The sequence below is a fragment of the Hyaena hyaena genome, unplaced genomic scaffold (assembly GCF_003009895.1).
Source record: "Hyaena hyaena isolate Hyena2069 unplaced genomic scaffold, ASM300989v1 scaffold_886, whole genome shotgun sequence".
NCBI lineage: Eukaryota > Metazoa > Chordata > Mammalia > Carnivora > Hyaenidae > Hyaena > Hyaena hyaena.
Genome location: NW_024081520.1, coordinates 456719 through 479884, shown reverse-complemented (window position 1 = coordinate 479884; position 23166 = coordinate 456719). Strand labels below are relative to the sequence as shown.

Genomic DNA, 23166 nt, shown 5'->3' with positions numbered 1-23166 from the left:
GCCCGGGAGCCATCCGTGTTCTCAGGCTTAGAGAGCCTGACGCCCACGACATTCAGAACCACAGGCAGCCCTGTGCCAGGACATGGCGTTGCCAGACAGCCCTGCAAAGACTCATGCTGTCCCAGACCGTGCGTGGCCCCCGGGGTGGGGACGGAGGCTGCTGAGGCAGCTGCCGAGCAACCTGCTCTTCACCTCTGGGTCCTGTCTCCCATGGTCGTGAGCCTGGCGGTCGCGGTGCGCAGTGGGGTTTCCAGAGGCCACACGGCAGGATGTCACACTGGTACCCGTGTTAACACGGCAGGTTTATTGATCCGCAGTGAATGGATACGTGCCCGAGGTTTCTCTCAGTATTTGCGTCTAGTGGGGTCAGCGTTGGCAGAAAAGCCCTGGAGCTCTGGGGGCCTCCAGCCGCTTGAAGAGCGCAAAGCCTCCCTCCTCCCTTGGCCCCGGGCACGCGTGAGACCCTGTCAGGACCGCGACAGGCCCTTCCGCCGCAGCCTTGGGAAGCCCCCCCTCCTGATCCATTGGGGAAGAAACAGAATTCTCCCTTCTCCCTACGACCTCCCTGGGACCCTGCTCACCTGGCTGCCTCTCCCCTAAGCCAGGCCAGTCCGCGTTGGTCAGAGTGTGGACAGGCCGCTGCTCCTCCAGGGGGTGGGGATGAGACAGGAGACCTGACCGACCCTGACCTGCCACACGGAGGCCGGGGCTCCACCTGACGCGACCGCCCCCCGGCCCGGGCCGGCCCGCACCTCCTGCCAGGCACAGAGAACGGCAAAGAATGGGTGTGCGTGGTGGGCTCCCGGCCTGGCCTTCCTCAGCCCGTGCGCCTCACAGACTCTGGCGAGGCCGTGCCCTCTCCGTCCAGGAGGGCGTTCTCTCCCAGACGAGGCTCCCGGCACTTTCGATTTTGTCCTGTTGGTGTCCCCACCCCCATCAAGTCCGCAGCGGTCAGCCCGAGGGGCCCGGCACACGGTCAGTCGGGCCGACACCCTGGGGTCCTGGAGTCTGGCCCCTGCCTGGTACAGGTGGGCGGCACGCAGACACGGGGTCCACGCTGCCACGGACTCACACCAGGACCCTCCGGGCTCAGTGTCCTGTCCGCAAGCCTGCCTCGCACACGTCCTTCCTCCCCGTTCTGGAGTGAGCGCAGCCTGCCGGGTGAAGGAGCACGGCCCGGCCCCTCCGAGGCGAAGGCCCCACGTGCCAGCGCGCGTGCGGCCCTCCCGTGGCCGTGCTGTGGTCGTGCCCAGAGGCTCCTGCTGTTGCTGAGTCTGCCCTGCCCCGAGACACCAGGCTTCAGAGCCAGTGTGCCACGTTCTCTTCCTGCCGCACGCCTAGCGCCCGTTGAGGAAGGAGACCAAGCAGACAGACTTGAGTCTTGTCCTGCTGAAGGTGACAGTGGAGGGTGGCTTCAGATCCACCAGAACCGCTCCCCACCATGCCCGGCCCCCACCCAGGTCTAGACCGTCAGGCCTGCCTCGCCGCCCACACCGCCTCGCCCGGAAGTGAGGCCCCCCTCCTGGAAGCCAGACCTGAGGAGCCACAGGGCCCGAGAGCTGTCGTCGAGGACAAGCTCTGAGGATGGCCCCTGGTGGCGTCCCTCCGGACTAGTGCTCCGGGCCGAGCCTGTGTCTGTCGCCCCTCGTCCTTCGGAGCGGAAGCCCCAGCCGCGTGTTCTCCAGACCCCGGGGGCGCAGCACCCTTCAGAAGATGCGGTCAGGATAGGAGGGTGTTTGTCACTCCTGACTGTGGTCCCGTCTTCCGGGGATGGCCTGGCCCCCAGACGAGGTCTTTGGACCCGCTGTGGACTGGCCGTCCCTTCATGTCTGTGCGTTTGGCGGATTCCTGGGGAGGGACCCGCGGGATGCTGACTTCCTATCCCACGTGGCCCTGCGCCCAGCCCTGCACGTGCCACCATGGGAGCCTTGCCCCGGGGCAGCAGAGTCGGGTTTTATCAGTCACTGCATAGTATCTCAAGAGGGAACGCATCGCGTCTGGAGGCTTCCCTCCTGGGGGATGGCTGTTTCCTCCCCTGAGTAAATCTCAGGCCGCGGTTTCTGATTTACGCTGCTGCTCTCGGGAGCCCACTGCAGACGCGGAAGTCAGGGCTCCCACAAATGGAAGACCAGAGATGGTGTTGGGCCAGGAGCAGTGGGCCCTGGAGGTCCAGACAAGGTCCGTGGGCTCCCAGCCGCTTCCGCTCCACCGGGTGCCCTTGCCTGCGCTGGCTCTTCCCTCCCAGGCTGGCCCCGTCCACCTAGACTTCCGGGTGTGCCTGTTGGTGCTGTTTGGTCAGGAGGCCATCCTGTGACCCAGCTGCTGCTCCCAAAGGGGCGGTATGCTGCGATTGGGCCGCTGGTCGTGTCCATCCCGAGGCCAGGCCCCGAACGCCTCTGAAACCACAAGCAAGGGAGGCAGCGCGACCCTCACTGGAGCTCGCGGCCTCGGCTCGCACTTGGACACACACCACTGCTCACGCTCCCTGCACGGCCGTCCTGAGCTCTGCTTTGGGCACAGGGTGGCAGCCGGCGGGGCTGCGCCTGAGCCAGTGGACAGGCAAGGGGACGGGCATGCTGGTGCTTGCACTGACGGTCCCTCCCAACCGCTGGCTGCCAGGACAGTGTGCGGTGGCAGCCCTGTGCCAGGGCCAGCGGCTGAACGTATTCTCTTCTCAGGTTTCAGAATTTCAAGAAAAGCACAGAAAGAGACTGTTGGCCTTCTACAGAGAAAAGGTAAATCCAGCGACATGCCGCCTCGTCACAGGCTGCGCCTCACGGCCGCCAGGCCCCTGGGTCGGCACCTACCCGCCCACCCTGAGTCTGGTGCGCAGTTCCTGTCCGTGGTCTGCACGTGGCTGCTTGGGGGCCCTGCTGTGATCACCAGGGCAGGTTCACCTTGGGATGCCAACGCTGACCCACTCCCGTCCCCAGAGCCATAAGTTACTTCCTGTCGGCAGCAACTGTGAGGTAGCACTGGCCGGCCAGTCCTTGTTTTTTTTTTTGTTTTTTTTTTTTTTTTTAATGTTTTATTTATTTCTAGAAAGAGAGAGAGCGTGAGCTGGGGAGGGTCAGAGAGAGAGAGAGTCACAGACTCCTAAACAGGCTCCAGGCTCTGAGCTGGCAGTCAGCACAAAGCCCAACGCGGGGCTCAAACCCACGAACCGCGAGATCATGACCCAAGCAAAAGTCGGACGCTTAACCAACTAAGCCACCCAGGCGCCCCTGGCCAGTCCTTGTAAAGGACGCTCTAGGTGCCTGTTCATTTGTGCTCTAAGTACTCTATTCCCACCCTGTAAGTACTCGCCTCTCACCCTCCAAGTACTCGCCTCTCGCCCTCTAAGTATCTCCTCTCGCCCTCCAAGTACTCTAGCCCTGTAAGTACTCACCTCTCGCCCTCTAAGTATCTCTTCTCGCCCTCCAAGTACTCACCTCTCACCCTGTAAGTAACCTCTCGCCCTGTAAGTACTCTCCTCTCACCCTCTAAGTACTCTATTCCCACCCTGTAAGTACTCGCCTCTCACCCTCCAAGTACTCGCCTCTCGCCCTGTAAGTACTCGCCTCTCGCCCTCCAAGTATCTCTTCTTGCCCTCTTAAGTACTTGCCTCTCGCCCTCTAAGTATCTCTTCTTGCCCTCTAAGTACTCACCTCTCGCCCTCTAAGTATCTCCTCTCACCGTCCAAGTACTTGCCTTTCTCCCTGTAAGTACTCGCCTCTCACCCCGTAAGGACTCTAAAGGAAAGGAAAGCAAAGCTTTGGTAAAAGCAGCAGTGTTAATCTGGGGCTTCAGGTCTGACTCAGAACGGCGCCTTCTGGAGTGTAGACAGAGCTCCTGGGTGAGGTGCCTCATGCTCCTGGGGAGCACCTGGGTGAGGCTGCCTCATGCTCCCAGGGGGTGGCGCCCCTGACGGCCTGAGCTCCGTGCACATTCACTCGACAGCGAGAGGACAGCTCCCGTGTCGCCCACGTTCCGATTTGTGGTTTAAGAGGTTGGAGGCTCGGCGTGTGCTTGGGGAAGCGTCAGCCACGCCACCTGGTGACCAGAACTCTGGTCGTGTTTAGATCTCCAAGCTGGAAGAATCCCTTCGGAGGTCAGTGCTGCGGATGGAGCAGCTGCAGGGGTGAGTCCTCGCAGAGCGCGCGCATCCAGGGCAGCCGACTGCATGCCCTTGGCCGTCTGTCCCAGGCCTTGTAACCCAGGGGGCTGGGGAAGGAGCGCTTGCATTTGCTGCAAGCTTCTGTCAAGGCAGCAGTTCAGTGGGAGGCGAAGGGGAGCAAAGGGAGACAGAAAGGGAGATGTGAGAACCCCTGAGGGGCCCCTGAGGCAGAGGCGCCCGGTGGCCGGGCCCTGTCGGGGCTCCACGCACAGCCTGGCGGCCTCCCGTCTGCCAGGAACTACGGCACGGGGACAGGTGAACCCAAGCAGCACGTGTGCTCCACGTGTGGAGCCAATGGTGCCGGCGGGCGGGGGAGGTCCCGGGGGGGGGGGTCCCACTGTCAGCAGGGCCTTCTGCCCTGAGGTGTGTCCACGAGGTCAGCATTCTGATCCTGGCGGCCCCGAGCGCAGCCGCTCCCGTGCGGCCTCTGCCCCTGCAGCCTCTCTGACGTGCACGGGGCTTTCCTTGGCCCCCAGGCCCGGTTCTCCGCTCAGCTGCTGCGGCACACTTTTTCCATCACAAGTTCATTATGGCTGCTCAGTTTTACGTTTCTAGAACATTCCCGGTCATTTTTACCACTGTGGTGTTAGCTTCTTTTTGTCCCCATCTTCTGCTAGGCACATCGCAGGTGGCGTGTCCCCGGCACCCAACTCCTCCGAGTCCCCGTCTGCCTGTTCTGCCCTCTGGGCCGGGAGGGGGGTCCGTTCATCCTGGGGGCTGGCTCCGCACGCGCTCTCACCCAGACCGCGTCCACCTGTTCCCCGGCCAGGGCAGGAAGGGCCCAGGCGGCGCGGCGTGGCCTCACATCCTCCCGTGGGGGTGCTGGTGGCTCTCTGTTACCCTCGTGTCCTGGGGGGAGGGAGGGCAACACGGAGCACATCGGTGTTAGGAGCCCACGGGCAGGGGCGAGGGCCCTCAGAGATGCGCGGCCCCCATGCCACAGAGGCGGCCGGCCACCTGCCCCCGCCGTGGTCCGTCAGGCGGTTAGCACCTGCTTGTTCCCGGCACTGGGCGCTGGCAGTCAGAGGGAGCCACAGGCCGCTTGCCCGTCCTCAGGGGGCTCCTCGGGGACGTGGGAGTGTGTGTGTGTGCGCGCGCGCATGCGTGTATGTGTGAAGGAGGCTGGCGGGTGGGGGCCAGGCGCCCGCCGAGCATCTGGCTGCGCTGCCGGCTGAGGCTTGTAACTGGGACGGGTCACGTGGAAGAAAATGCTTACGGTCTAATGAACTCCTCTCTCTCTGTCTGTGTAGCACGAGGTTGTCACAACAGTCAGCTTTCAGCACAATAAAAACTCCGGTTTTGAGTAAGTGACACAGGGTCTGAGCTGGGGGGATGTGAAGAGGCAGCTGGGCCGGCGAGCACGGCCTAACGCTCGGACCCCCGCTGCAGCCCCTTCGGCGAGGCCCGGCGGACACCTGCCTCTGCCCCCCGACTCATCAGCCTCTGACAGGTGTGTGTCCCGTCTGAGGGTCCCCGAGAGTCCCAGGCCAGCTCCGGCGGGTCGCACCGCCAGTCCTCTGACACGCCTCTGGTTCTCTCCTTCCTCCACCCTGCAAGTCTCCCCCTCCCCCCACCCTGCTGGACGGCTCAGCGGACAGGCAGTGACACCGAGTGCAGGATGCGGCAGCCTGCCTCTCCCTTGGGCTCCTGCCTGCCCCACGGCACCCATGGGGCGCAGCCTCACCGCCAGGTGTGTGGTCCGGGCTGGCCCGTCACAGCTCTGTCCCCACAGTCACAGCGATTGGTTGGAGGACATCCTGCAACCACACTGGGCCAATGGGCGTCATCCCTGGGACTCTGACCTGTGGCCGGGACGGCCAGGCCAGGGGAGGCGGCTTGGAGACTAATCCAGCACAGACAAAAGTAGAACAAGAGACCTCAGCCGCACAGGTGGCTCCCCTGGGGACCCTGAGCCCCCTGGGGCTTCTTCGCCGTGTCCAGCAGCTCCCCCCCCCCCCACGGGAGCCCAGTGGCCCCTCTCCCGTCCTTTCTTTGTTGTCACTCTTCTGCCTGTTTTCTCCTACGAGGAGGCCCTGGCGGTGCTTCCGTGTCAGACTCGGCCGAGTAGTTCAGGAACGAACATTTACTGAGACGCGGGGCGGGCGGGGAGCGCTGAGGGCGGTGCAGGGGCTCGGGCCTGAGAGGGCTGTGGGGACGGGACGAGGAGGCCTCCGCGTGCAGGGGCCTGGACGTGGGCACGGGGCCTGTGGCACGAGTCTCCGTGGTGTCACGTGGCTGATGAGCCCCGGGCCCCTGAACGTGACCCCTTGTCATTTAACAGGGTGGTGTCCATGCAGGTTGACCCTACTCCTTCCCCAGCAAGAAAAGTGAGTACCCCTGCTCCCTGGGTCCCGCCTCATCCCACCCGCAGCCTCTGGTTTTCTCAGCGCTAGGAAGCACCAGCCTTCGGCCCTGCTGGGCGGGGGGGCCGGGGGCCCCGAGCAGGCTGGGATGTGGTTCATAAAGCAGGTCCTGGATAACGGTTTCCAGCACGCTCCCCTTCCGTGAGCAGCAGGTGGGGAGGAAGGAAGAGCTGCTGAGTGAAATCAGGACAAACCCAGTCCGGCCGCATGCGGCAGAGGGTAGGAGACCCGGAAGAACAGAGGCTCAGCTCCCACTTGGAGAGAGGCGAGGCCCCAGGGAGCTCGAGCCGTCCGTCCTGGCCCTGGTAGAGAGAGGCCTGGGACTCCCCTACCCCCGCACCCCAGGCCAGATGTCAGGCAGCTCCGGAAAGGGGTGGGGAAGCGGGTCCCCAGAGGGAGTGGCCTGGGGCACACGGACTCGGTGGTGCCCTGACTTAATTCATATCCCGCCTGGCACTGCTTGTTCGCAAGCACCTGGGACGCGGCCGCTCCGTCTCCGGTGGCCCCGTGAGTGTGTGCTGTGTGCAGGCTGGTTACTGAGAAGTAGTGCTTGTTTCCCAGGGGCCAGCCTGGAACCAGGTTAAGGAGGAATCTGGATTCCAGGATAGGAGGCGGGGGGGAGGAGACACCCTGGTCCTTGGCATCCGGTGCCAGTGTGTGCCTCCCCTCCATGCCCATCTCTCCGTCCCCCTCCTGTCCCTGCCCCCCCCCGCATGTGGGAGGGAGGCTGTGGGTGCACCCCCTCCCTGCCCTGTGGATCCCAGCCCCCACACGCCGCCTGCTGGCCCTTGCTCCACGGAGGCTGCACTCGGAGCCTCGCCCACATGTGGCCTTGTTTTGGAGATTAGAGGCTGACATCCTAAGCTGATCACCATGTCCCTGGGTGTTAGAGTCCAGGGACCCGAACACAGTGAACAGTCTTGAAATTGCAGAGTGAGGTGCTGGACCAGGGGTAGCACGCGCTGCGGTCAAGGGCAGGTTGGGAGGAGGTGAGGCTCTGCCCCCAGGCCTCCAGGAGGTGAGGCTTCCAGGATGGAGACCGTGGGCTTTATCAACAGCTACGGGTCATGTTTTGCCAGCCCCAGGCCAGAGCTGGACGCAAGTCCTCCAGGACACTTGTCCACCCCCTTGCTCAGCTCCTGGACACTGTCAGCCCTGGAGTGGGTGCAGGTGACGGCTCCTGGGCTAGAGCAGCTGTGAGTCCCCAGCTGGGGCAGGGTGACAGCTGGGTCTTGGGAACCCCACCCTGGGCCCGGGGCAGGGCGCGGGAGGGCACAGGGCTCTGTCCCTGCGTTGGTCTGTCCTGAGGGGTATCATCCAGTGGTTGAGGAGAGGCCCCGGCCCCTGTGGGTTGTCTGGGGTGAGTGGCCACGGCTGCAGGGGACGCAGAGTGAGGGCACCTCGGCCAGTCAAGAAGGTGCGGTGCCCACCACACGACACCTGGCGCGAGCAGCCCGGGGTCAGCCACCTGGGGTGTGGCCCGTGCTGGTTCTAGAGGCCCTTGTCCCCCTCCCTCGCGCTGCCCTGCGCCGAGCCTGGGGCCCTGGGAGAGCAGATAAGAGATGGACAGGGTGCTGGTGACGCTTCAGACGCGGACAGCGACGGTCGGCCGCTGTGAACAGTGAAATGAGGGCTCACGAATCCCGAGTGAAGACCTGCTGTAACGCAGGCATTAATGAGGGAGGCCAGTAAAATGTGAGAACCGCCTCGAGGGAGAATCCAAGGAGCAAACCCACGTCTGCCGTCGGGATGCAGAAAGCAGTGTGGGCAGACGCAGCACCAGCAGCTTCCACTTGGGACCCGGACCACAGACACCCCAGGGGGAGGTTTAGACTCTGAGTTTTCCACGCTGTCTCGACACTGGGGGAAGTCCTAGATCTTTCTAGGGTGTTTGCTCGCTGGCAGGAAGAACTCTCAGTGAGCAAGTTGTGAATGGAAGGAGAGCCATAAAGCTGCGCCTGTGGGAGCCGGTGTGGGAGGGCCTGCAGCACGTGGAGCGCGCCCCTCCTCGCAGCCATCTGCCACGTGCGGCCTCTCTGAGCCACACCCCAAAATGCAGCCTGGCGTGGGCCACCTCTGGGGGCATCGTGGCTTCCTGGGGCCGCCTCAGGGCGGGCTGCTCCTGCTCTGTCCGGGGCGGGGGGGCCTCAGGGAACATGCAAGTGTCAGGTCGGATCCTAGGCAGTGGCTCCCAGCCGCGCTCCAGACACGGGTCCTCACAGGGACTCGCGGTGCCCGCACAGCCCGGCCAGCCGTCTGTGTGTCCACGTGCATTCCGCTTCACCCGTTACTGGATTCTCCCGGAAACGGGACTCGAGAGCTGATGCAGCGACTAGAAATCCTTTCTTAGTAGAAGCCAGGGCGAGACCGCATTCTAATCCAGCGTAGTGACTTTGTCCTTGCTCTGTGACCAGTTTCTCTGCTGGAGTTGCAAACTTTCTGCCCGCTGTGGAGAGCTGGCTTGCAGGGGACGTGTGTGGCAGTGATGTGCGGGCCAGGCTGGACGGAGGTGCAGGTCGGGGGCACAGCCCGCGGGGACCTGTGAAAGGAGCAGGTGCAAAGCCCTGCGGGGGCGCACGGGAGTGGCGGACGTCTGTGCACCCGACTCAGCCTGGAGCGGGGGCGGGGAGAGAGACCGGCTGATGGGAAGGACCCAGGAGGGGTGGGACCAGAGCTCTCGCCCGTGGGAGGGCAGCTGCCGCGAGCCCACCGCTGCGGCCAGGAGGCCCCCTGTGGGGGGCGTGAGCAGCCGGTCAGTGGACATCTCCGTGCCGAGCCGGCCACCAGGCAGGGCAGTGCTGTTTGCAGTGTCTCTGCCCTAGGGCGCTGGCCCTTCGGGGTTGAGGCTTGCTGGTGGCTATGAGCCAGGGGGTGGGGTCGCAGAGGGTACCCTGCAGTGGGGCCCAGGGGAGGCCGCCAGACCAGAGCAAAGGGCCACGGGGGTGGGAGCTGGGAAGATCGGCCACCGTCAGGGACACGGCCTGGTGGCCAAGTGTAGAGGCAGAGCAGAGGAGGCAGGGCTGTGGGGGCCACGGGAGTGAGGCCGGGACGGCCGTGGCAGTGAAGAGCCGGCAGCAGGAAGGACCGCTTGGCCTGCATGCCTGGCGTCTCTGGTTGGAGGGGCCCCATCACTGGTGACAGCCCCAGTGCGCTGTCGTCTCGGGACTGCGGAGGGGACCACCCCTGGGAACCATGACCGGTGTGTGGCCGGAGCTGAGCTCCCAGGAGCGAGAACACCTCGCCCATCGACACCTGGAGTTCAAGGTGACAAAACTATACGTCCAAAATTAGGGTTTATGCAGGATTTAAAATGTTCTGACATCAGCCAAAGACTACATTTTCTCTCTTCTGAAATTCTTGCAAGTGCTCGGGCTGCTGGCCGGGCTGCTGTGAGCGCCCTGCACTGCTGAGCCTGGAGCTGACCCAACGGGCCCAGGCAGGGTGTTCACGGTAAATGGGGAGGACCTTGCTCTCGGGAAGGGTGGGTTAGAAACTGAGTTATTTTCCTTTCATGTTTAGCCTGAGGTAGCAGCTGGCCCGGCAAGAATCTCACTGATCAGCCCACCTCAAGATGGACGCATGGGTAAGTGGGGGTCCCTGTCCCCACGCCCCAAACAGACACACCACTGAACTACCTTCCCCAGAAGGGAACACGTGGTCAAACCCAGCAGAACCCACCGGTGGGGGCGCTGTCCCTCCCCGAAGTCCGCGTGGGCAGCGCCCTGTTCCCCAGAACTGTGTGGCTGCCGGGCCCACTGGGGACCCTTTGCAAGCGAGCATCTGCCTCGCGAAGCGCTCTCGTCCCCGCAGCCCCTCTCTGCGGCCCCAGCAAGATGGCGTCGTCCTGGGTCTGCCTCCTGGTAGGTGTCGGAGTTGCCGGCGGGTTTCCAGAGCGAGTGCCCGCGCCCGCCCGCGCCCCGTCCCAGCTGGAGGCAGGGCGAGCCCCCACCCCGGCCCGGCCCCCCCAGCCGAGGGCCACGTTCACATTCACGATGTGTGACCCCGCCTGCCGGCCCCCAGCCCCAGCCTCTCTGCTCTCTGCCGCCCCGCCCGGGCTTCTTGCCGAAGGGGAGCTCCTAGCAGCCGCCTCAGGAGGACCCGGCGGGGGCTGTGTGGGCTCATCGAGAGCCTCTTGCTGCCACCGGCCCAGCTGAGTGGGATTGGGGCCCCCGAGCATGGAGTTTCCCGGTTTAGGCAGTTTGTTCCCCCCGACGGAGCTCCGTGTCACACCCAGTGAGAAGGCCTGACTTGTTCTCCAGCCCCGTTCAGCCTCGTGTTAATGGCATTTCCGTGGTGTCCGCGGCCGCATTCTTAGGCGCCGCTCTTGCCCTGCACTCCCCTTGGTTGGGAGCGGGGGGGGGGGGCTGCAGGCTGTGGCGTGCGCCCCCCCACCCCGCTGCTCCCACGTGGTCGTGGTCGTGCCGGGTCTGCCGTCACGGGGTTGAGGCGTGGAGGCCTGCGTGAACAGGGCCTCGTGCGCGGGCCCCTTCATACCCACACCTGCCATCTGCCTGCCCAGCCCGGCTGCGCCCTCCCCTTCCCTTGCCCCTCACCGGCCGCCCCACACTTGAGCGGGTGTGTGCAGGGTCACCAGTCCTCGCTGGCTTCTCTCCCTGGCACGTGTTTCCAGAACAGCGATCCCCTTAAATGTTTTCCAGATGTATTGATCAGTATTGAGAAGTAAGGGGGGCCTGCCTCGTGCATCCTGCCACAGGCGTCTGGAAGGGACAGGTCCTCGTGGCTGCGACTGTGACCCTGAGTGCCGTCAGTCATCTCTTGGTTTTTTACTGTGAAGTATGTTTTTTCCTTTTGTCCTTCACGTGTATGAAGTCCTCAAGATGAAAGGTAGCCATCTTTTATCCAATTTGTAGCTTAATTTTTGACTTTTTAAAATTTTAGATGCTTAACATTTTTAATTAATTTTTTAAAATTTACATCCCAGTGAGTTAGCTGTAGTGCAGCAGTGACTTCCGGAGTAGCGTCCAGCGGTCCATCCCCCGTAGAACACCCCTGCTCATCCCAGCACGTGTCCTCAGTGCTCCTCACCCACTCAGCCCCCCCCCCCGAACCCGCCAGCAACCTTCAGTTTGTTCTCTCTTTAAGAGTCTCATGTTTTGTCCCCCTCCCTGTTTTTATATTATTTTTGCTTCCCTTCCCATGTGTTCATCTGTTTCGTATCTTAAATTCCTCATGCACGAAGTCGTCTAATGATGGTCTTTCTCTGACTGACCAGTTTCTCTTAGCATAAGGCCCTCTGGTTCCATCCACGTAGATGCAGATGGCAAGATTTCATTCTTTTGATGGCCGAGTAACACTCCATTGTACGTATATACCTCATCTTGTTTATGCATCCACCCATCGACGGACACTTGGGCTCTGTCCATACTGCGGCTATTGCCCGTAGCGCTGCTGTACACATTGGGGTGCGTGTCCCTTCCAAACAGCACACCTGTAACCCTCGGATAAATACCTAGTACTGCAGTTGCTGGGTCATAGGGTGGTTCTATTTTTAATTTTTTGAGGAACCTCCACACTGTTTCCCAGAGTGGCCGCACCAGTGTGCATCCCCACCAGCCGTGCAGAAGATCCTCTTTCTCCGCATCCTCGCCAACATCTGTTGTTGCCTGAGTTGTTAAGTTAGCCATTCTGACAGGTGTGAGGTGGTATCTCAGTGTGGTTCTGATTTGTGTTTCCCTGATGATGAGTGACATTGAGCATCTTTTCATGTGTCTGTTAGCCATCTGGATGTCTTCTTTGGAAAAGTGTCTATTCATGTCTTCTGCCCATTTCTTCACTGGATTTTTGTTTTTTAGGTGTTAAGTTTGATAAGTTCTTTATAGATTTTGGATACTAACCCTTTATCTGAAATGTTGTTTGCAAATATCTTCTCTCATTCCGTCGGTTGCCCTTTACTTGTGCTGTTTCCCTCGCTGTGTAAAAGCTTTTTATTTTGATGAGGTCCCAAAAGTTCATTTTTACTTGTTTCCCTTGCCTTCAGAAACATTGAGTAAGAAGTTGCTGTGGCCAAGGTCAAAGAGGGTTTTTTTTTTTTTTTGGTGTGTTTTTTTTAAATGTTTTATTTATTTTTGAGAGAGAGAGATAGAGACAGCGTGAGCAGGGGAGGGTCAGAGAGAGAGGGAGACACAGAATTAGAAGCAAAAGAGGTTTTTACCTGGTTTCTCCTCCAGGATTTTTATGGCTTCCTGCCTTACGTTTAGGTCTTTCATCCATTTTGAGTTTATTTGTGTGTATGATATGAGAAAGTGGTCCAAGTTCATTTTTCTGCATGTTGCTGTCCAGTTTTTCCAGCACTATGTGCTGAAGAGACTGTCTTTAAGACATTCCATTGGATATTCTTTCCTGCTTTGTCAAAGATTAGTTGGCCATATGTTTGTGAGTCCATTTCTGGGTTCTCTCTTCTGGCATTTTTATGTTCTCAAATCTGTTCATTGTTTTTTATTCACAGATTTCTGTGTTTGGACAGGTTTTTTCCATACTCATATCATTTTCTTCTAGTTCTTAATGTTTAATATTTACCTTTTCCCAAGATGTTTGGAGTGTGTTTTGAGATCTAGTGTAAGATGAATGTCCCAACTTGGTATTTTTATAATTTGTTTTTAAAATATTTCCGAAATAACACACAAAAAAATGGTATGAGTGATATGAAAAACTCCCTTGTTCCCTTTACCCAGATTCCCCAACTGTTAGGATTTTGCCAGATTTGCTGCCTACCCTTTATTAGTCAGTGTGTTTTTGTGCCCTGAGAGCACATTGCAGGCATGGCGCCCCAGCCCTCCTCAAAGCACAGGGCCGCTCAGAGCAACAGCACAGTCTGCGGGCAGCTCAGCGTCCACACGGCTCTGCCCCTTGGCCATTGAGAAGCCTGTTTGCTCTTGGGCTCAGAGTTCCTGTGAGGACATCCTGCATCCCATACAGCCGCTATGTCTCGTTCACTTTCCTTGTGTTCTGTCTTCAGCCATTTTAAGGATTATAGACCTTAAGTTGTAACAGAGGCTAAGAGACCCCCAGGCCTGGGTCAGCCAGGAATTCCGTATCTAATAGAATTCTCCTTTAAAAGTTTAGACAAAATAGGAGCACATGGTGGCCCAGTTGGTTAAGCGTCTGAGTCTTGATTTCGGCTCAGGTCATGATCTCACGGGGCATCAGGCTCTGTACTGACAGCACAAAGCCTGCTTGGGATTCTGTCTCTGTCTCTCTCTGCCCCTCCCCCACTCTCACTCTCAAACATTAAAAAAATAAAAGTTGAGGCAAAATAAACCTATCACAGAGTAATGAAAACAGCAGCGCTGCTAGTACACGTGCTCTACAGGCAACCCTGACGGAAGGCACTGAGCGGAAGATGCAGGCTGACGGGACTGGAGGGAGGGGTCTCGTTCTCTGGTACTTGGCACAACGTGAGATGCTGGAAGCAGCGAGTCTAACACAACAAACACGTGACACGTGGGGCAGCACACGGGCGGGGGCGGGGCGTGCCAGAGCCCGGGGGGCGCGCCCCAACAGGGTGAAGTCCACCCTGACTAGGTGGACTTGTTTAAGGTAAACGCAAACAGGACTCTAAAGATACAGTTAAAAATCAAGAATTAAAATATTACATTAAAAAGCATTTGTTTACCACGAAAGAAGGCAAGACAGACCAGAAGGAAAAAGACGCAGGAGACCTATGGACAATGACTAGCGGAATCGGCATAAATCAGATCTGTCGATGCTTACCTTCTCCATGAACAGGACTAAACACCGATGAGAAGGCAGAGCTCGTCAGGCTGGGTAGAGAAGCTGCAGCCGCACACTGTCTGCTGGAATCCAGCGGCACAGAGACTCTGAAGACAGGGTGGATGCACCGTGTAGACGGTAAGCATGAGCTGGAGCTGCAGTGTGACTCCTGAACAAAATGGTTTCAGACTAAGGATGTTTCTGGAGACGAGGAGAACGTCTCAGTGATACGGGGTGGCTACGCACACAACAGCAGCTGGTTAATGAAGCAAAAGCAGACAAGCTGGAAAGGAATAGACAATTGGGTTTTAGAGATCTCCATACTCTTCACAGAGGTTGATGGAGCAGCTAGACTGGTAACGCTGTAAAAGGAAACAGCAACATGGCCACACAGACCCAGCCTACCAGGGATAACGTTAAATGTGAACACACTAAACAAGCCAGTGGAAGAGCGGAGATTGGCAGATGGTGCAAGAAATAGCCCCGAAGGAAGACACACTGTAGATGCAAGGAGACAAATAGAAAAGTTATGGGAAAGGATCTATCAAGTACAGAGCTCGGGAGGCTGTTTTCACATAAGACACAATAGGTTTCTTAAGATGAATATTACTAGACATGAAGGGCATTTCATGACGATAAAAGAGTCAGTACGCCAGGAGAACTTAATACTATTAGTGTAGACCACACCAAAATTGAAAGACCCAAAATACATAAGGCCAAAACTGACAAAAACAGAAATGGTTAATTCAACAGTTGTGATTTGGATATTTCTTTTTTTTTTTTTTTAATGTTTTTTTTATTTATTTCTAGGAGAGAGAGAGAGAGACAGCGTGAGCAGGGGAGGGTCAGAGAGAGAGGGAGTCACAGACTGAAACAGGCTCCAGGCTCCGAGCTGGCAGCACAGAGCCCGACGCGGGGCTCGAACCCACGAACCGCGAGATCATGACCTAAGCAAAAGTCGGAAAGTCGGACGCTTAACCGACTAAGCCACCCAGGCGCCCCGTGATTTGGATATTTCAATAGCCCACTCCACTAACTTGAACAACACGGTTTCCCCCATTGACCTACCTGACAGATGTAGATCCTACCTGGGAACAGCACTCTTCAGCTGGGCAAATGGGGCACTCTTCAGGGTGGACCACACACCAGGGTATAAAACAACTGACACATTTAAAGGTATAATCATGCGGAGTCAGACTACATTTCAGACTACAATGGAAGTAAATTGGAAATCAACAGAAGAAAAACCTGAGAATAAAACAAGTATTTGGAAATGAGCACAATTATAGCTTTTAATGGATCAAGGAGAAAAACTCACCAGTAATATCAGAAAATGAATAAAAGAAAATAAAACATTAAAATGTATAAGATGCAGGTGAAACAGTGCCCAGAGGGAAATGTATAGCTTTAAATGTGTATGTTAGAAAGGATGGAGATCTAAAGCCAGTGAGCATCCACCTTAGGAAGCTATCTACAATGAAATACATTTGAAATTGATAAAATAGAAAACTCTTACGGAAAAGTCAGTGGAGTCTACAGTTTGTCATTTGAAAAGATTAGCAAAATTGGTAAACTTTTTACCTACAGTGACCAAGAAAGCACAAATTAACCAGGATCAGGAATGATAGCACTATATGCCCTACAGATATTAGAAGGATTGCAAGAATATTGTGAATACTTCTATACCAACAAAGCAGATGACTTGCATGAAATGAATAAATTCCTATAAAGACATGATCAAAACTACCTCAAGAAGAAATAGTATATCTGGATAGACCTCCATCAAGTAAAGAAGTTGAATTAGTAATTTTAATTGCTTTCCACAAAGAAAAGCCCATTTCCCAGTAGCTTTACAGGTGAATTTTATGTAACATGTAATGAGCTAATGTCCTTTATGAGTTCTTTCAGAAAATAGGAGGGGACTGAACACTTTCCAATTTTGGTAAGGTTAGCAATAATACCTTAACAAAGCTAAAGGCAACACAAGAAAAATAATTGAGCAGTATTCCTTAGGAATACAGATACAGAATTCTTTAAAAGTGCATGAGGCGATCAAATCTGGTAGCATAGGTAAAGGATTGTATGCCATCACCAAGTGGGATTTATCCAAGGAATTCAAGGTTATTTGACATCTGAAGATTGACTAATTAGTATACTAGTAGAAATAAAAGACCTAAAAAACATTACATCTTTTCAACAGATAATTTGACAAAATTCTAGTCATTCATTGTAGAAACTGAAGAAACATGTAATAAAAGGCAACTTATTCATCAGTTAAAGGCATCTGCAGAAAACCCACAGCTGACCAGGTGCTGTTGAAAGGGATCATGCTGTCTGACATCCACTGGGGGCTCCAGCCGGCCCACGGAGGCCAGAGAAGGAAGTGAAAGGCACCTAGTCTGGGGGAGAGGAGTAGACTGTCTTACTGTGGATGGTGTGCCCTTGTGTGCAGAAAACGATCAGGGTCTTTAGGAATACTACTAGAGATCATAAACAAGGTTGGTAAAATTGTAGGATACGAGATCCATATATAAAAGTCAGTTGTAATTCTGCATATAAACAGTCCAAAACTGAAGTTAATCGGTTGTAACTGCCAAAGTATTCTTCTGGACTTTGTATTCTTTTCTACTAATCAAAATATGTGTTCCTAGGGACGCATGGCTGGCTCTGTTGGTAGAGCAGATAACTCATGATCTCAGGGTCATGAGTTTGACCCCATACTGGGGGTAGAGATTACTTAAAAATAAATAAAAGTTTCAAAAATACCATCTTTTAAGGTTTTTTTTTAATGTTTAGTTTTGAGAGGCAGAGTATGAGTCAGGGAGGGGCAGAGGGAGACACAGAATCCAAAGCAGGCTCCAGGCTCTGAGTTATCACAGAAACCAACCGGAGGCTCGAACCCGTGAACCATGAGATCATGACCTGAGCTGAAGACAGACACTTAACCAACTGAGCCACCCAGGCGCCTCCCAAAATACCATCTTCTTAATTACTTTTGCTTTACCGGAAATTTGGAAATCAGTGGAACCCCTTTGACTTTGTTCTTAACTTACCAAAATAATTTTGGCTATTCTAGGTCCTTTGCATTTTTACATTAATCTCAAGATCCATTTGTCAAAATCCTGCTGAGACTTTAGTGGGAATTGTGTTGCATCTCCACATCAGTTTGGAGAACTGCTGTCTGAATAGTCGAGTCTTTGAATCCATTGGCGTGACGTGCCTGTCTCTCCACTCCCTGGATCTCTTTACCCAGGGGTCTTTGGTGGCTGTCAGTGTTCAGGTCCTGTCTTTGTGGATACATTCATGCCTCGGTAATTATGTTAGATGGTGGGATTTTCTTCATTTAATTTTTAGGTTGGTGACAGTTTGCATAGTATATCTTTTCCCACTTTAAAAATTTCAACCTATTTGTGTCTGAATGCAAAGTGTGCCTGTTGCAGACAGTATTAGAAGCTGTTTTCCTTCTTGCCCGATTCATTCTGGTAATCTCTGCCTTTTGACTGGAGTTTTTGGTCCACTGATAGTTAAAACAGTTACCAGTATGTTTAGATCTACGTCTGCCATTTTGCTATTTTATATATGTCTTGGGAATTGTTGTTTGTATCTCTTTAACTGCCTTTATTTGCATTAAATTGCATAGTGTATGATTTTGCTATGGGCTAGATTGTTTCCCCTCAAAATTCACATTAAAGCCCTAACCCCCTGCCACGTGACAGAGCCCCTAAAAAGTAACTAAGGTCGTTGGGTGGGACCCTGGTCTGACATCTTTATGAGAAGAGACACCAGAAGAAGGGTGAGGAGCATGTTGTATTTATGTCAACAAAACCATAAAACCGCAACGAGAAAAGGAGGCCCCAGGGAGCTCACTGGCTCTCCACTCAGGCGCTCCATGGGGTGAGGTGAGCGCACAGAGAGAAGGTGGCCGATGGGGGACCAGGGAGAGGCCCTTCTAGAACCCCAGCCAGCCTCCGGGACCGTGTCCGCTGGCCTGGGGTACTGTGTTGGGGCGGCCAAGCCCACTCAGACACACGTTTGATGCCTCTGTTGATATTTTAGTAGCGTGTTCTGTGATTGTGCGCACATCATAATGTGCTCGATGTGAATACCGACTTAGCTCTGGTGAGATGCAGCAACGCGGTTCCGCAACATCCCTCCCCGCCATGTGACATCTCGGTCCCATGTAACCGCGTGTGCTGCGTGGACACACACAGCATGCTGTGTCAGCCAGGAGTGCAGCATTGGAACTAGTTGGGGTTTTTTAATGTTTTTTAATTTTTTAAAAAATTTATTTCTGAGGGAGAAGCAGCATGATCAGGGGAGGGTCAGAGAGAGGGAGACACAGAATCTGAAACAGGCTCCAGGCTCTGAGCTGTCAGCACAGAGCACGACGCAGGGCTCGAACCCACGAACAGTGAGATCATGACCTGAGCCAAAGTCAGAAGCTCAACTGACTGAGCCACCCAGGCGCTACTTACTTTAAACAAGCTGCTATTTCTTAAACATCTTGAGAGAATCGCACACGCACACTTCACACTTTACTTGACCATCTCCAGCTCACTCACCGCGCTCTCCTTTCCCTTCAGCCGGAAGTGCTGTTGTCGTGGGGCAGGGCAGCCGGCCATGGCTTCTCCGGGTCTCTGTCCACGTCTGAGTGTCTTCACTCTGTGTGCCTCTCGAAGGTCGCTTCCCTGGACGTGGGCTCCGTGGCCACCACTCTATCCTGGGAGGAGTCATGCTGTCCCTGGGCCGCCGTGGGTTTCCTCTTCGTGCCTCGTCTTCTTGTCCAACACGATCTTGTCTCCTCCTGTGCGGGAGCCTTCTGGGCACTGCCCGCCCCCGCTGTCCCCACCTTACTGTGCGGCCACCCAGTCCACACCTGGGTGCCGTCTGCCCCCGTGGGCTCGCCGCACTGGGGTTCACGTCTCTGTCTAGCTGGTCGGGGCTCCTGCGCGGCCTGGGTCCCTTCCCCATGAGCACACCTGAGGGAGCTGAGGGGCTGCCCCCAATGCAGGGCACAGGCCCTGGGCTCCCCGCCCCCCAGTCCCTCCCCGTCAGCGACCGCAGGCCAGCGCCTGCTTTGCTGGCATGTTGTTGCCTCATTCAGGAGTCAGCACGGGCTTGTCCGTCTGCTGTCACAGGCAGAGGAGTTTTTCCATGTTCTGGATAAGGAAACTTGTCCTCCCTAAATAGCGAAGGTCTTCCATTTTTCAATGGAAATCTTTCTGACCCGCGTTAAACCGCGCTGCTTTCCCGCATAGGAGCTCCGGGCCTTGCCTGGCTGGCGTCTGCCTGACCGCCCGTTTCCAGTGGGGCTGCAGCGGGTGCCCGGGCGTGCCCTGTGCTCCAGGGCCCGCGTGCCCGGGGTTCTGCTCAGACCCCACGTGTCACGTGGTGCTCACGGCCGTGCGCAGGTGCCCGCCCCCCACACCCTGGTGAGTGGACCTGTGGGGGCCTCTGTGGACAGCCGTTATCTCCACTGTGTCCACTGTCGGAACGTCCCAGGAGCTGTGTGACGGGTGTGTGGCCAGCAGACCCGCAGCCCCCGCAGCAGGAGGCAGGCACGCACCCCAGGGCCCCGGGGGATCCCTGGGTCCACAGGCAGAGGGAGCAGGGGAGGCGTGGTCTTCACAGAAAGGGGTGGCAGGTGGTGAGGATGGTTTGGGACTGGCTGCTTGGGATCATTTTAGCAGTTTGGGGGGTGGGGTTAGGGGGAGCGGAGAGGTGATGTGGAGCACCTCTGGGCGCTCAGACAGGTCATCACTCTTCAGGAGTCCACTGGCCCTGGGAGGGGTGGGCTCTTCAGAACGAGCGAGGCCCCGGGGTGTCCACCATCATAAAATACAGAAGGTAAATGAGTCATTTTGTGTCCCATTTCTCAGCCACTCTGCGGAGGCCTCTGCGGGCCACCTGCAGACTCAGGAGTGCTGTGCACAGCCAGTGGTCGACAGACAGGGTCCCCATCGGCCACTGGGTGCTGTGCGGCCCTGGAAAGGCACTCCCCCTCTCTGATCCAGCTTCTTCCATATGAGAGGAAACAAGGGGAGCCTGAATACTGTCTTCCTGCTTTCCTTGCCATTCTTCTGTTGAAATTCTCCAAAATTTGGATGCAAAGAACTCGGATATTAAGCAATAGTCGTCTTCAAATTTGCTCTCTGCTGTGACTAATGCATGCCAGGGGCTGTTTACGTCTTTGAAAGAAGCTTCTTATTAGCATGGAGGATGTCAGCAGAAATTCGGGAGTGTAAATATCCCACAGCGTGGGTGGAGACTGGTCCCGGCGCTGCAGGACTCCCCGAGCTGGAAGCTTGTGGAAATGCCTTTCCCTCCAGTGCGCGCAGGGCAGAGTGCAGGTCTCCAGACATTCCTGAGCCCTCTGCAGCCCAGAGCTCGGGGCAGGGCTGAGGCTCTGCGGGGCCGAGCAGCCCTGCCCNAGGACTCCCCGAGCTGGAAGCTTGTGGAAATGCCTTTCCCTCCAGTGCGCGCAGGGCAGAGTGCAGGTCTCCAGACATTCCTGAGCCCTCTGCAGCCCAGAGCTCGGGGCAGGGCTGAGGCTCTGCGGGGCCGAGGATTCCGCGTGTGTCCTGTGGCTGCGCCTGCCCCATGGGGAGGGGGAGGGTGTGGGATGCGGGGGACGAGGACCCGCTGTGTTTGTCTTCCCTCCTGGAGCCTCGCACGCTCACCTCTTACTCTGCCCACCACAGGCGGCGTCGCCCACCACGGGCCTCAGCTCCTCGGCCTGATGCCAAGTCACAGCGACCCGTCCCAGGCTCTCAGGTAGCGTCCGGGCCCCAGATGCCACCGCCCGACGCCCTGCACTTCCTGACACTCACCTTCTGTGTCCTGCTTTCAAACCCGTGTGTGTGTCCTGAGTAGGGTCACGTTGTGTAGACCACTTTGTGCTTTGCTTTTTAGGAACTAAAATGTAACGTAGACAGTGGCCCTAGACTCCAAAGGGGCCGCTTAACGGCTGCACCGTATTTTATCAGAGACCCTTCTGGCACTGACGCCCTAACCCTAACCCTCCGGAGCCTGGCAGGGCCTGTGCGAAGCCAGCTCCCCGGGGGGTGCAGCTGATGCGGGGGAGGGGACTGTGTCATTGAATTTACTCCTAGGATCCTGCCCCTGCCTTTCCCGGGCAAGGGACCGCCGCAGGCGCCAGCGCCCCGGGCCCCAGGCCGAGCAGGAGCAGGGGGGCCCTCGCCCAGCCGCACCCCCAGGCAGCCCATCAGCATCTCCGCGCTGCTGCAGAGACGGCAAGCAGGCAAGTGTGCCCTGTGCGGAGAGCAGGTGCTGCGCCTGCACAAGCGTGTGGGGGGCGGGTGTGAGTGTGCGGCACGAGCGCGGAGTGTCCCTGAGCCCTGGGGAGTCGCGTTCCCGTGTGCGTCCACCCTGGGTCACGGCTGTCCATGCTCCCGCAGGGTCTGCTGGCCTCGGGGGCGTCCCGCCCGGAAGGTGAATGAGCTCCCGCCCGGGGCTGGCCGTGCGGGGCCCTGGGCACCGGCGTGTGCGCTGAGGCAGTAAGAAGACGCGTGCGGTTCTCCTGATGGAACAAAGCAGTATCATTGAATAAAGGACTTTTCTGATGACCCAGGGTGGCATGTGTGTGATATGTTTCAAACTTTGCTCTTTTTAGTCCCTTAAGACTTCTGGGCGCCTGGGGGGCTCCGTCAGTTGAGCATCCAACCTCGGCTCAGGTCACCGTCTCACAGTTCGTGAGTTCGAGCCCCGCGTCGGGCTCTGTGCTGACAGCTCGGAGCCTCGGGCCTGTTTCAGATTCTGTGTCTCCCTCTCTCTCTGACCCTCCCCCTCTCATGCTCTGTCTCTCTCAAAAATAAATAAATGTTAATAATTTAAAAATTTAGATAGTTTTCACTGGAAAGGCAAAACTAAATGAGATCTCTGAACAGTAGTGTCCTGCCGTTGACAAAGATGACAGCTGCCCAGGCCTAGCGCCCAGCAGGCCGCCGACTCGCCGGGTTCCTCCGTCTGCAGCGGGCGATCACGGGGCTCTGACGAGGATGGCAGTGCAGCGCCGCCCCTTACGGTCACCGGAGGTCTGGTCACTGTCAGGGGACACACCCAGAGTGTGCCCCAGGGAGGGGCCTCGGGCACCAGGGGCAGTTCGGGCCCAGAACCCGGCCCGTTTGGGAGTTCAGATGGGGCCTCAGGACTGGACTGAGCTCTTACTTGTGCAGGTGGGACCAACCTCAGATGCGTTCGGGGCCTCCGTGCAGGGACGGGTGTGACTGTGAGGGCCGGCCGTCGAGTGTTCTGCTCCCCTGTGCCTGTTAAGGTTCTTTGTGTGTTGAACATAACCCCTCAGACGATGCACCTGTGGGCGCGAAGGAAGTGTTTGCCAGCTTGTCTACCGTTGTGTTTATTTTCTCACCTTGTCCTAATTACAGGATGGCACTCGTGCCTGGAAATAGCCCAGCTTAGGGGCACAGTCCCCAGTCTGACCTGGCCCCCAGCTCCACCCCAACCCCCGCCCCCTTCCTGCACCTTCCCCCCCAGCCCCAAACCCCTCCCTCCTTGCCCTCCCCGCCCCAAGGGTCAGCCTGCCCTTTGACGGGAAGTAGCTTCCAGACTGTCATCTTTGGAGGACACCCAGCTTGTGGGACCGTCAGTTTGGGTTTTAGCTGAATTGGGCTCCTGAGCAGCTTCTGTAACAGCCACGTGGTGGGGGGCTGCATTCCCCCCACCCCCCTCCCCTCCACCTCGCATGCAGGCACTTCCCACAGGATGCAGGTTCCCCAGGACCAGAGCCTTGAAGCCCTGCTCCTCTTGGGTGTCGGGAGGGGACAGGAGGGAGGCCCAGTGGGGAGGGGGAGGGTCCTGAGTCGTGGGCCCCTAACTCTCCTGGCCCAGAAAAGCCTGGTGAAGGGCTAGGGAGCTCGGGGGGGGGGGGGGGGGGGG

General features: G+C 57.1%; 1 protein-coding gene across 3 annotated transcripts in view; it reads left to right on the top strand.

The window, feature by feature from the left end:
- Positions 1-21883, top strand: part of RNF212 (ring finger protein 212) — a 36418-nt gene extending 14535 nt beyond the window's left edge. For all 3 annotated transcript variants that reach the window (XM_039220402.1, XM_039220400.1, XM_039220401.1), the window contains 9 exons: positions 2679-2735; positions 4062-4120; positions 5407-5459; positions 5546-5606; positions 6438-6483; positions 10039-10102; positions 20952-21024; positions 21363-21511; positions 21669-21883. In XM_039220402.1, the coding sequence (XP_039076333.1) occupies positions 2679-2735; positions 4062-4120; positions 5407-5459; positions 5546-5606; positions 6438-6483; positions 10039-10102; positions 20952-21024; positions 21363-21511; positions 21669-21706 (600 nt within the window). In that variant the 3' untranslated portion in view covers positions 21707-21883. The remainder of the gene's footprint in view (positions 1-2678; positions 2736-4061; positions 4121-5406; positions 5460-5545; positions 5607-6437; positions 6484-10038; positions 10103-20951; positions 21025-21362; positions 21512-21668) is intronic.
- The last annotated feature ends 1283 nt before the right edge of the window (positions 21884-23166 follow it).